This window comes from Portunus trituberculatus, chromosome 43 (genome assembly GCF_017591435.1).
Source record: "Portunus trituberculatus isolate SZX2019 chromosome 43, ASM1759143v1, whole genome shotgun sequence".
Classification (NCBI taxonomy): Eukaryota; Metazoa; Arthropoda; class Malacostraca; order Decapoda; family Portunidae; genus Portunus; species Portunus trituberculatus.
This window is the reverse complement of record NC_059297.1, coordinates 5932444-5946679: the sequence shown is the minus strand read 5'-3', so window position 1 is coordinate 5946679 and position 14236 is coordinate 5932444. Positions and strand designations below refer to the sequence as shown.

At 37.5% G+C, this 14236-nt stretch overlaps 1 protein-coding gene across 2 annotated transcripts; it reads left to right on the top strand.

Annotated features, from left to right (window-relative positions):
- Positions 1 to 1718: 1718 nt before the first annotated feature.
- Positions 1719 to 13684, top strand: LOC123518070 (cell cycle checkpoint control protein RAD9A-like). Of its 2 annotated transcripts, none has more exons than XM_045278651.1 (8): positions 1719 to 1848; positions 3240 to 3308; positions 3549 to 3697; positions 4022 to 4186; positions 4630 to 4786; positions 6558 to 6729; positions 10685 to 10887; positions 11958 to 13684. In XM_045278651.1, the coding sequence occupies exons 1-8, from the start codon at positions 1815 to 1817 to the stop codon at positions 12257 to 12259; spliced, it is 1251 nt and encodes a 416-aa protein (XP_045134586.1). In that variant the 5' UTR covers positions 1719 to 1814; the 3' UTR covers positions 12260 to 13684. The 2 variants fall into 2 exon arrangements, with proteins under 2 accessions (XP_045134586.1, XP_045134588.1); XM_045278653.1 differs by having other exon boundaries at positions 1776 to 1848; positions 3571 to 3697.
- Positions 13685 to 14236: the final 552 nt, after the last annotated feature.

The window sequence follows — 14236 nt, the reverse complement described above, 5'->3', positions numbered from 1 at the left end:
TGACCTCCCAATAGTACCTGTAACCCAGCCTGAGACGCATAGCAACAAGGTCATGGGTGGCACTCTTCCTGCCATAGGTGACACTGCTGGTGTGGGAGACATGTACATAATGGACTGAACTGAGACTGCCTTTCCCATAACAAGTGTCAAGGTTATGAGCAATGGTGCTACAAACATGACATTTAAGCTGACCCTTGATGTTATTATAAGTGTGTTCAACAGGACAGTCAGCAATGTCCTCAGTAAGGGAGTGACGGGCAAGAACATCAGCTTTTTCATTATGGGAAATGCCAACATGAGAAGGCACCCAGGTGAAACATACTCTGAGATTATCTCTCCAAGAGATCAATGACACCAAGACACTTGTTGATGAGATCACAATCAGCAGGGGAAGGAGACAACAATGAATATAAGGCACCCTGACTATCAACAAAAAAGTAAACATCTTTCCCCAAAGGAAGGACAATTTGTAAACCTTCTAGCATGGCATATAGTTCTGCCCTTGTAGAGGACAGGTTGTCAGGAAGCCTCTTGGACACCTCAGTGTCAGTGTATTCAGAGGGAAAGGTGTAGTTGCGGATGAACAGGCCACATCCAGATTTGCTGCCATCCACTGAACCATCACAGTAAACATGTACAGCCTGCACCCTTGAGTAGTTAGACAATTTATGCATAAAAAGATCTTTAAATCTTTAAGTTCATGTGGTTTAGGAGCAGCAAGTTTTTCTATATCTACACTGACTTTGTGAGGTCTCCAAGAGGGGGAACCAGAGGTGGTAACAACATTGAGGTAGGAGTCAAGGACATCAAATTTGGTTAGTGATGTTAAAAGCTGTCTCAAGTAAGAGTTAGCAGGGGCCCTGGGGTTAGCATGAAGGTGGGCAAGGGAACGCAAGGGTTAGCTGGCACCATTATATGCCATCCGACACAGTGCACGGCAGGTGATTTCCTGTATTCGACAAACAATGGTGGGGAGGTCCAATTCTGCTCGGAGAACTTCAAGCTTTGCAGTCTTGGGGCAGCCTAAGATTACTCTCATGCTCTCATTGTGAATGTACTCAAGGGGTTTCAGCTGTGTTGGACTATACCGAAACAAGACTGGAGCAGCATAGTCTATCAAAGCCCTGATAACAGAAATGTAGAACATCCTAAGCACTGGGATACCCACACCATTGCCCCTGTGAGCTAGCACTCGTAGGGAATAGCACTAGTTTGAAAATGTTTAAAAACATATTAGATAAGCACTTAAATTTATTAGATTTATAATTATGTATAGCGCTGCGTGATAGTTTTTATAAGAAATGTACTATAGTTAAACAAGACATGATCCCCATTTATGGGGATCACAGATTGTAGAGGAGTTCGCTGCAGGACTTAGCCCTGTTAATGGGCCAAATATTTATAATTAGTATATAATGTATTGTGTACTTGTAAGTGTATCTTTAAGTACTGATGACGAGGTCGCTGTGCGACTGATACAGGATAACCTAGATGGGCCCTGGTGGCCCTTTGTTATCCTATTATTTATGTTATATGTTATATGCCCATGAAGTTTTGAAAGACTCGTCGGCTTTTAAAAAAAAAATGTATGACTGAATTATCTTCTAATGCTTCAAAAGATGATAAAAAAACTAAATACTTAACTCTGAAAAACTGACATATGTGATTTCATCTTAGTAATGAAAGTATATCATAAAATGTATGTCGATATTTTATAGGCCCGTAACTCTGTGGGAAGGTAAACAAACAAATGTAGAGGAAACTTGTGAGTGACCATCACCGGTTATTGTCGCAGCCCTAATAACAACAACAACATGAAGTGCACCATCGGAACAACAAATGTGAAAGGTACGCTGGTGGGATATACTATACATTACAAATCTGCAGCTGTAAGGGACTCGACAATATGTATGGACAGTATGACACAGTACAGTGGGCTGGCGTGGCAGCAGCTAAGGACTAACAGAGTTACTTTAGCTACGTGCTGTTTTTGTGATTGAACCTGACTTATGTAGCTATGAGTAGCCAACTAGCTCAGTAATAAAATTATGGCACTCTCTTAAAGAAATCGTCCCGCCCGCTCACCTCAATTCCCGGCTCCTCCTTCGCAGTTTTTCCACCCAGCTGAATTGACGTGACATATATGGAACCATCTCTCTCTCTCTCTCTCTCTCTCTCTCTCTCTCTCTCTCTCTCTCTCTCTCTCTCTCTCATTAACCAATAGCATGGCTCCACATATGTGACATCAAATCAGTTGGGCAGAGGAGCTGTGAAGTGGGAGCCGGGAATCGAGAGGAGCGGGCAGGACAGTTTCTTTATGAGAGTGCCAAAAGTATTTTCTGTAATGTTATACAGGGGCCAGAACTCCGCTCTTGAATTTAGATTAACCCGTTAGAGGTCAGCACTGATTTACCTCCGAATACTCATCCAGGTCACCAAAAATTCCACTTTCTTTTTTTATTCCATATAACTCAAAATGGGCATAGAAAAGTAAAAATAAGAGTTAAAGTTCGAAATTGCCATTTTTTAATGTCCAGCTGGAGCTTTAAATTTACCTCGTTCAGTGATGCTGCCAGACGTACAACTTCTGAATGAGGCTTTTTTAATCGTTTCTCCTACGAGACATGTGTATAATGGTTACAAATTCATAAATTAACCCATGTTTTATGAAATGAAAAATACAAAAAAATATTTGTAAATACTGTAAATATAATGTAAAAAATAATTTGCTCAGTTTACCACAAAATATTGTTTATTATTTTTTCTTTCAGTATCTAAGCTTTTTAGTATTGCAGCAGGGTGTGATATTCTTCAAAACAAGGCTCAATGCATAGAGCTACATCAAATGTCGCTCCATTTTTTTGGGGTCACGCTAAGGCGGCAGGGAGGGCTGGGGGAGGGGGATGACTAACCCATGTCAGAATGGCGGGAAACTGTGCTGATATATGCTAGACACTTCAAAGAACATAAATATTGAAGCTGGAGGGAATTTCAAACGCATGGAAACCGAGAAAGGGGCGAACGTACTTGTAAGTGATTGACCACAGATAGTAAGCAAAGACTCCACTCCACGTACATGTACGTGGTTGACCTCTTACGGGATAAACTTTATATGTCACATTCACGTCGGATAAATTCACAAGGGTTCACATATCATATAGAAAGGTTTGTTACCTTAATGTAAATGTATAAAGTATAGACTTACCATAATGTTAATATAAAATTCAATTTTGTTGCAGATTTTGGAAGAGCCATACATGCTCTTGCCAAAGTTGGTGAGGAGTTGTACATAGAGCCAAACCAGTCTGGTAAGTATGTACACACTGTTTCACTTTGATATGGAATTGCCTACAAAAGGTTGATGCAGTGTTGATTACTTTATATATTAAGACTGTACAAATATCAACTGGCAGTTACTTTCTCAAGAGGAAGACATTCACATTTTTGTAGAACTTTATAATTTTTTGTAGCAAGTGTACTGTGTTGTGATATGATGTATTTTGTATTAATTCCTTTCACTATGACAATTTTTATACACTGCACCTCAGGGGTCTCCTTTCGTACCATCAGTTCATCACGGTCAGCATTCTTCTCTTACAACTTTGGAAACTCCTTCTTCACATTCTATGACAGTGGCTTGGGAGGCCAGACACCAACATCTGGAGAAGACGCATTCAGGTGTAAAGTGGCTATGAAGGTAAAACTTATGTTTTTTTTGCAGTTTCACAGTTTCATACAGAAACAGATAAAAGTTTAAATGTACTTAGGTTTTACATATTTTTTACCATTTTATTGTGTTGCAGCAATTGTGATTCACTGGTGATGTAATATCACTAAGCAATTATTTGCTAGAAATCTGCTGAAGTGACTGAAAGTACAAACCTTTAAGAATTTTTTGTTTTGAAAAGTATACATTCATATAGTCTATCAGGCAGGCATTTAAATTCTGATTCCTCTTTTTATGAGCCTAGTGTGCACAGCAAAATAAATAGTTATACTATATGTACCATTTTCCTTTCAGGCAGTGTTAAATATATTCAAAGGGATTCACAACTTGGAACGAACTGTTCAGCGATGTAAATTAACCTTGAAATGGGAGGACGCCAAATTGGTTATCCAGCTTACATGTCATTATGGAATTGTCAAAACACACAACTTGTCCTTTATAGAATGTGATGCTTTGCAGGTAAGCAAATTTTTACTAGTCACTAAGCCAGTGATAATCGACCAGGGTGAATGAATGAATTTATATAGTGCTTGGAAATAGTGGGGTGTATGGAGAGGTATGGACTGTACTCTCATGAAATGGCCGGTGTGTAAAAGAGCTCGAGGAAACTCTAACATTTGCTTTCCATTTTTTATCTATGTATCTTGAAACCGCTGTCTCCCTTTATAATAGGATATAAGGCTTGAAATATTTTAGATTCATATATTACCTATATGATTACATATATTAAACTCAGACATGACTTACGGTTCACAAATTTGAGATGTGGTATTTTGTTTTGTATACATCATTTTATAGAAATTATTTAGGCCCAAGGAGCCATTTTCTATGTTAAAAATAGAGACCAATACTTTTCTTAAAGTTTTATTAGATGAATATTTTTTAATGTAAATGTCTTCCAGGCTGTGTACGACAAGGAATCCTGTCCCAACCACATGGTGAGTGACTCTCGAGTGCTGCTTGGTGCCCTGTCCAGCTTTCATCAGCAGACTTTGGAGGAAATATCATTTTGCTTCACACCTCGCAATCTCATATTGAAATCTCATGTAGAGGAACCAGGTATGTATGTGTGTATGGCATATGCATGCATTCATTCATTACCCTGAACCTACTGGATATCCTGCAAATTAGCTTTTTTTTTTTTTTCATGTAAGAAGAGCACTGTCAAGGACAACAAAAATTACAATGCAAGAGACCCACTGAGGTGTCATGCCCATACAAAGACAAAGTTTCAAGTCAGGCAAAGCCAGAAGATAAATCTTGAAAGAGTTCAAATCATAGAAAGGTGAAAGTACAGAAGCAGGCAGGGAGTTTGTATATTAATTATACAGTATAAAGGAAATCTTAAGTTGCAGTAGCAGCAGTTTTGTAGAGAGCACCAAGAGGATTGTGAAAATAGGCAAGTCTTGGCATTTTTTTTGTATTGCCTGAATGGACTGGAAAAGTATAAGAAGACATTTTTCAAATGATAATAGAAATCCCCAACATAACAATATGAGGGCTTTCCTCTCAGCCATTCTCTGTACTGAATATGTAGGAACAACAAAAGTAGTCATTCAATAACTGCTATCTCTAAAGATTTGAGTGATTTGGTTTTGTGTATAAAGATTCATCAGCACAAGGTGACTGACAATTGCTGCCCTGCTACTGCTCCATACCAAGATTTGCCGTGTATATTTAAAGTGTAGTAAGTAACTATTGTTCATTGCTATTGCCATGTTCCCTGTTTAGAACATATAGAACATTTCTTCTCTAAGTAAAGAATGTCTTCTAGTTATCACACAAAGGTATCTGAAATAAATTTTTTTTTCTTTTTAATATCAGTCCGCAGCTGTATGGAAAATTGAAAAAATTTGCGATAAGGGATTCTCTTCTGATTCAATGGAAAATTCAATAAGTGCTTGGAGAAGAGGAATATTGATGTGAAAATTATGTATGAGTGAAAAAAAAGTCGTCTTTAGTGTTTGTTTCATCTCAAACATAAAAATGATTATGATCTCTGCTGCATTTCTAGGGACTCAAAATCCTTTTAGGAGTGTATAGAATGCTGCCTCTCTAAGTAAAGCATATCTTCTGGTAATCTGACAAAATTATATGAAATTAAAGTTTTTTTCAATTCCAGTTCTGTATGAAAAATTGAAAAATTTTTGCAATTAGGGATTTTCCTCTAACTCGACATGCAGTTTAATAAGTTCTTGGAAAAGAAGAGTGTTGATGTAAACATTATGTATGAGTGAGAAAAATTAGTCTTTTCTTAAGTCTTTATTCTATATTAAACTGAAAAATGTTTAACATCAATGCTGCATTCCTAGGGATTCAAAACCCTCTCAGAAGCACATACAACACTTTCTCTCCAAGTAAAGAACCTCTTCTATTGATCATGCAATGGTATCTGGATTTTTTTTTTTAACTGGTCTGGACCTGCACAAAAAATATTATTATTATTTTTTTGTGATAAGAGATTCAGTTACCAAGTATATAGATTTGATTTATCATTAGAGCCAAGGAGACTGACTTCTGTTGAAATGTCAATGTCTACATTGTAGTAATAAATGTTCTCCACAAGAGGCAAACATACAAATGTTTGGTGATCTTAGAGGGATCAATTGAAGGCAAATCAATTTTCACTTTCGAATTAAAGTTTCTTACAAATGTATTAAAAAAACTACTTGTGTCTACAGAATAATGCAGGTATATAGAATATTTTTGACTTTGAATGACTGAAATAATTGTGTCCTGAAGTGAATACTTTGACTCATGGGACATCCTGTACATATAATGAATCTTGGATTTTGTGAATGTTGTAATGAAATTTTAAATTTCATTTCAGATCCCAGCAAAGTTGTCCACACTGTAGTTACACTGACACGGGGAGAGTTTGAAGATTACAACATCATGAGTAACTGTGAGTTAACTGTCTGTCTCAAAGAAATAAGAGCACTATTGGCATTCACTGGGTCAACTGGTATCTCCACAAAAGCATATTTCTCCGGTCCTGGCAGGTTAGTGTTGTATACTCAGTTTTCACCTTGAAAGCATGTAATTTTATTTTCTATGGACATTTGGCTCTGAATACCAAGTACAGTACTGTTAGTAGTGGAGTTCAGGTACAACAAACAGACATGCTTAGAAATTCAAAATACACTCGACCCTCGAAACAACGGACAAATGCGTGCATGACCCTGTCCATAGATTGCAAAAGTCTGCTCTTTGCAAAAGTACGTAAAAAAACTATAAAATGTAAGTAAAATACGTAAAATTTTCTAATTTTCGTATTAGTTCAAGCTTAGCAGCCACTGGAAGAGCCTTTCGATTACGCTTCACTGGTTCACTAGGTTTAGGAGACATTTTGGATAGGTTAAGCACTCGTGGGAAGAGTACAAATGCATAAAAAAAGCTGTGGTAAGCACTGGACAATGTTCACTGTTGGTTGAAAATGCACGCACTGAAGATTAAACATGGCGGCCAACAGCTGATGACGCGACCGACCCGCCACCTACCGGACAATAATTTGCCGGGAATGGACAATCGCGCGCATTTTAATATTCGTCCATAGATTAAACCGGACTCCAGAATTTGTCTGTAGTTTCTGAAATCCGTTGATGGGAGGTCCGTTGTTTCGAGGGTCGAGTGTACACTCAAATGTAAGTAGAGTGAAACACAAACTCTTAATTTCGTACTGAATACAATGCTGTTTTATATCTATTCCTTTTTGTCAGGCTAAATAAAAAATATGGACATAACTACATGAGTGTAGTTCATATCTTGTAGCACACACACACACACACACACACACACACACACACACACACACACACACACACACACACACACACACACACACACACACACACACACACACACACACACACACACACACACAGGAGAAGGGCCAATGGAGATAAAGCAAATGCAGTACATCATGGTTACTAAAGAAGATGTAAGGAAAATTATAAGCAATTTGGATATTAATAAATCAATGGGGCCTGATGGCATATCTGGAAGGTTGCTAAAAGAATGTAAGGATCAATTGTTGAACCCTGTATTTGATATTGTGGAAACCTCCATATGAACAGGAATAGTCCCGAAAGAGTGGAAAAGAGCTGACATTGTGCCTATATATAAGAATGGTAGTAGAATGGAACCGTTAAATTACAGACCAGTATCGTTGACTAGTATATTGTGCAAGGTATGTGAAGAAGTAATTAAAGCTAAGTGGAGTGAGTATCTAGAAAGTGAAAACATTCTGAGTGAAAGGCAGTTTGGTTTCAGAAAAGGAAGATCGTGCGTATCCAATTTATTATGTTTTTATTCAAGAGTGACTGACATACTACAACATAGAGAGGGATGGGTGGATGCTATCTACCTGGACTTGAGAAAGGCCTTTGATAAAGTGCCACACAATAGACTGATGTGGAAACTAAAGAAGATTGGAGGAGTAAATGATAAACTAGCAAAATGGATGGAAAATTACTTAGTGGGAAGAGAAATGAGAACAGTGGTGAAAGGAAGGAAGTCCGAGTGGAAGAAGGTAACCAGTGGAGTTCCACAAGGGTCAGTGCTTGGTCCCATCATGTTTTTGATTTATGTTAATGATATGCCAGTAGGAATTGACAGTTACATGAACATGTTTGCAGACGATACTAAAATTATGAGGAGAGTAAAGAATGTGGAAGATTGTAACAAGTTACAGGAAGATCTTGATAAAATATATGAGTGGAGTAAAGAGTGGCAGATGGAATTTAATATAAACAAGAGCCATGTTATGAAAATGGGAAGAAGTAGATACAGACCAAACAGGGATTACAGGCTGGGTGATGAGAAAATTAAAGAGACCAATGAGGAGAAAGACTTAGGAGTAACCGTGCAAAACACTTTGTCACCGGAGAAACACATTAACAAGATATTTTGGAAAACATATAACATGCTTCAAAATATTGGCCTTGCATTCCACTACCTAGATGAAGGAATGATGAAGAAGATATTATGCACCTTAATAAGACCCCAGTTAGAATATGCAGCTTGTGTCTGGTCACCGCATATGAAGAAAAATGTGAAGAAGGTGGAAAGGGTACAGAGGCTGGCAACAAGGATGGTACCAGGACTCAGGGAGTTAGACTATGAGGAAAGACTGAGGAAGCTGGGGCTGACCATACTAGAAGAGAGAAGAACAAGAGGAGACATGATAACTATGTATAAATTGGTGAACAAGATTGACATACTGGACAGGGAATTGATAAAGGTGACCACAAGTAATCATCTCCGAGGACATGGAAAAAAACTAATAAAGGACATCTGTCTAAATGACGTGAGAAAGTACAGTTTTCCGCATCGTAGTATTGATAACTGGAATAAACTGAGCAGTGATGTCATTGACGCGGTGTGTGTCAATGAGATGAAAGAGAGATATGACAGGAGTGGACAAGGAGACAGGACACAGAGAGCTTAGCTTGGGCCCTGTAATACACAAATAGGTAAATGCACACCCACACACACAATCGAGAGGGCTGGGTTTGATTCCCGGTAAGTGGCGAGGCAAATGGGCAAGCCTTTTAATGTGTGGCCCCTGTTCACCTAGCAGTTACTAAATAGGTATGGGATGTAACTCGAGGGTTTGTGGCCTCGCTCTCCCGGTGTGTGTTGTGTGTTGATGTGGTCTCAGTCCTACAGACATTACAGAGCTCGCTCTGTAATGAAGAAGACTGGCTGGGTGACCAGCAGGCTACCGAGGTGAATTACACACACACACACACACACACACACACACACACACACACACACACACACACACACACACACACACACACACACACAAGATAGGAAATGAAGACATAAAAACCAGTCATGAAGAAAAAGACCTTGGGGTGACAATTACCAATGACCTATCGCCAGAGAGACATATAAACAAAATAATTGGAGAAGTATTGAACTTATTGAGGAACATAAGAGTGGCGTCAGATATTTAGATGAAGAAATGATGAAGAAAATAATTACTGCAATGATAAGACCGAGGCTTGAATATGCAACAATACAGTGGGCTCGAACTTAAAGAAACACATAAGGAAACTAGAGAAAGTACAGAGGGCTGCAACAAAATGGTGCCTGACTTAAGAGATTTGACTTATGAAGACAGACTGAAAAGAATGCAACTTCCGACCCTGGAAAACAGAAGAGAAAGGGGAGACCTGATAGCAATATACAGAGTGATGATTGGCATGGAAAAATGGATAGGGAAGATCTGTGTATGTGGAATGAAAGAATGTCGAGAGGGCATGGGAAAAACTAAAATGGCCACTTATAGGAGAGATGTGAAAAATATAGCTTCCTCATAGAAGGGTGGAAGCATGGAATAGTTTAGACGTGGAAGTGGTCAACGCAAGGAATATTCATGATTTTAAGAAAAAGCTGGACATTAATAGATATGGAGACGGGACAACACGAGCATAGCTCTTTTCCCGTATGTTACAATTAGGTAAATACAATTAGGTAAATACACACACACACACACACACTACTTCATGGCTTAGTGGAAAAGGCCGAATCTGTGTTTGAACCTCACTAGGGACTGGTCACCTCTGGTGGGATTTTTCCACTAACAAGCATGGCAATTACTGTCTCCCCTGACCAGAGGGATGGGGTGTGTGGTGTGTGAGATCACAGTAATATCTGAAGATCAGTAATAATGAACTCTAAGCTCACACTGAGAGGGTAATGGCTGGTGGCTGCAGGTCTGCTCATGATCAAACCTTTGTGAATACACAAGCATGCACACACACTAACACATCCTGAAATTGGATTAGAAAACATTTTAGTCCCTCTGTCTTAATGGTGACTTTACATGCAAAGGTGTATAAGTAGGACCCAAACATGTAATCTAATTTTTTTATACTGCTATAGGATTCATTTGGGATTGTGCCTGTGGAATCAAAAAATTCTCTTTGATCATTCATCTTGCAGCCCTATCATCTTCACGTATGATAGCAAACCTCTATATGAAGGCACTCTAGTCCTTGCAACATTGGTTCAGAAGGCTGAAGTTGGAACTCAGCCTGCAAGTAAATCCAGTCATGAACCACGGGCTTCCACTTCAATAAGGAAAGCTTCCAGTGAAGTATCGGTGAGGAAGAACAATCTTCCAAACTCAGCTAGTGATGACGGAGGTGAGATTAATGCATATCTTCTTCATTGAGGGCTCTCTCTAATGCAGGGGTTCTCCACCTTTTTCTTGTTAAGAACCCCCCTAAGTTTTAAGACCATCTATCTGAACCTCCAGTAATCTGACATTGATTAGAATGTTAATTTAGTGACTAACACTAAATGCAATATGCAACGGTATACTGCAAAGGATGTTATTAGATCAGTCATCTAAGTACCTCTGGAAATCTTGTGAACCCCAAGTTGAGAACCCCTGAGCTTGTGGAAAAGCAAGTGTTGACATATGTATGAAAAAGACAAGTTTTTCTAAGATTATCTTGAAAACTTGTCACAAGATTTTTGTTGAGAAATAATATAAAGTCTTGTTAACTAGTTATTTCTCTGGCTAGAAGAAAATAAACACTCAAAATTTTGTCATGTGGAATGTCTTAGGTGGAATATTGCACACTTCATTTCTACAACGACATGTCAACTTGGTCAGTCTCCTTAAGATGACTTGTTTGATTTTCTAAGTGCTTCAAAATAGTCTGTTTTCTTTTATTATATATTGTCAGGGTAGGTAGTATTTCTTTACCATGAATGATGCATAATGGATACCAAGATTTATATAGAATTAACAATATATGATGTCATATTGTAAAGTTTTATTTTTCATAGTCAAATCAAACAAAGAATATGAAGGAGATAGAAGCATAGATGATAAATGGACAATATGTGTTGGCTCCTGACCGTTTTATCTACTAGTCACTTTTGTCATTATAGAAGGTTCATGAATTAATGCTTAAAAACTTAATTTCTTCTGAACATCACATGAATTACTGGCAGGTGCAGTTTCATTCTGAATAATACAACAGATAAAAACTGATACTTGACCAAACTTGAATCAATCTTTTTCTGGCTATTTACTGAAAGAGTAAGGTTAATAATAACAAGATGGATTGTTTATTAGTTTTTTGGAGCAACATTGTGTGTGTGGGCTTGCTGGCCTTTTGTAATCTCTATTTTCTTAGGATTACCAAAGAGTGTGATGAAATTTAATATATTGTACTAAGCAAATAATCACTTTCAACTCCAGATGTTACAGAAGTACAAGATGTTACTTTTCCATTGGAGAACTCAAGAGTTGAAGAAATACCACACCAGCAGAAAGATGCTGTTAGGGATGACACCTCTCACAGTGAGCCAGTAGTACCTTTGTCAAGAAATAACCACAAAACAGCACAAGAAGAGGAGGAGGATAGTGACACCGTACCATCATCACCTCCAGCAAAAAGGAGCAAATTCTTTTTCCGACGCTGCTTTGAAGCTACTTTCAACCCTGATACTCTTCCTGGCCATAATATCATCCTTGCAGAGGACTCTGATGAAGGGGATTAGTAGTTTAAGAACATAAAGGGACCTGGAAGAAGTCACTGAGCTTACAAGTTTGCAGTCCCCATATAAGACACACATATCCACTTATCATCCCTATCCATAAACTTGTGTAATCTTTTGAAGTTTCCAGTTCACTAAGTGCTAACAACCTGATTATTTAGTCTTCCATTCATTCACTTTTCTATTTAAAAGTCAATTTGTCTATTCTCTCTTTTTTTTTTTTTTTATTTCCTTATCAATCTTCTCAGGTTAGTACTAACAGAATGCCAAAAATAATATTTTGTTTTTCTTTATGGAATCATATTTTCATTCCTGCAATGGTCTTCAACAATTGAATTGCAATTTCAGTGAAGTGTGACTGCCCTGATTCTCTCAAATCAGTTTTGTTGAATAAGTATATTATGGTACTTTTTTTAAAGTATTATGTCATGTAAACTTCATTATGCTCCATATTTTATTTGGAAGAATTTTACTTATTTCATGGTAATTCAACTTTTTACTTTTATTTATGTTGATGAGCATCAATTTCTAATACCTTCAGTTGGTATCTGTATGTGTATGTGTGTGTGTAAACACTGAAAAATCATTGTGAAGGCAGGATTAATTGACCACAAAATATGATTGCAAAAGATAAACTTTTGTGGGACAGTAAAGATAAATGTGATTCCACTAATTTACCAAGTGCTCACTAAGGCCCAAATGAATATTAGTTGGCCTTGAATGCCCGTTACTACATTATGTTTATGACAAAAGGATTTGAACCATGTTCATGTTGCCTTTTAGTGAAGTTGACTTTTTTTCTAGTTTAGTTTTAGACCTTTCTCTTGTGCTGTGAATACCATCTAGACCATTCGAGATGTCATTGCTTCTACATATATGTATTTGGAAAGCTGAATCTTTCCCTACCTTCTTCCTTAGTTTAGATAAGTTGAGGTCTTAACATTGTAATTTCCCTTGCATAAAAAGCCATTTGTCCACATTAAGTTCCTATATTAATCATACATCACGAGCCAGTTTCTTTTTGTAGTTCAAATCAGCAACATACTCATATAACTATCGTATCTTTCTCAACATTTGATTGCTCTGTCACTTACAAGACTGTTAATCTTTTCTAGGTTCTATCAATGCCACTGCAGATTTTGATTCATATTTTTTTTTATATAATCTTACATAATACTTATTTCTCTAAGTAATTATTACTGTGGTTGATTATTTCTAATGTTTCATTTGCAAACATGTTTAATTGTACCTTGTATCTTTACATCAGAAGTTTGTAATGTCTAATGGGACTTATTTATCAAAACTTGCTCAGGCTATGCTCTTTTTTCATATAATGCTATAAAATATCGGAAACATGTCTGTGATAATACATTAGTACGCTAAGGCAAAAACAAATGTCTATTTTTGTATATAAATGGATTTTTTTGTGATGCCATTTTCATTATCACTGTTGAGCCTGGAAGTGAGTTGAGAACACAGGATGTTTGTGAGAGCACATGGGCCTGACATTAGAATAAGATGTGTGTGTGTGTGTGTGTGTGTGTGTGTTGTTATCTAGTTGTAAGATGCTGGATTTGAGAAAAAAAAAAAAAAAATCGTTATAAGGTGCTAGATGTGGAAAAAAAAAAGTCAAGAATGCATGCTGTGAAAATGACTTATCTGAGGGTGTGAGGAGTGACAAGATGGAAGGGTGAAAGGAGTGAGTCAACAAGAGATTTATTAGCATTTATGTAAGTGCTGGAATGGATGAAAATTATTTAGATAGTATGGCTATGCTGAAAAGATAAGAGGGAAAAGTTGGGATACTAATATATCATGCAGTCTATCACAGCATGAATTCTACCATGATCTTGTGTTGGCACTTCACTCACCTCACCCTCACTCACTTTACCTCACCTGTCTGCCACAGTGAATTCTACTGTGACATCACTTCACCTCTTGTATTGTCCACCTGTGGTCTACCATTCACATCATCTCACC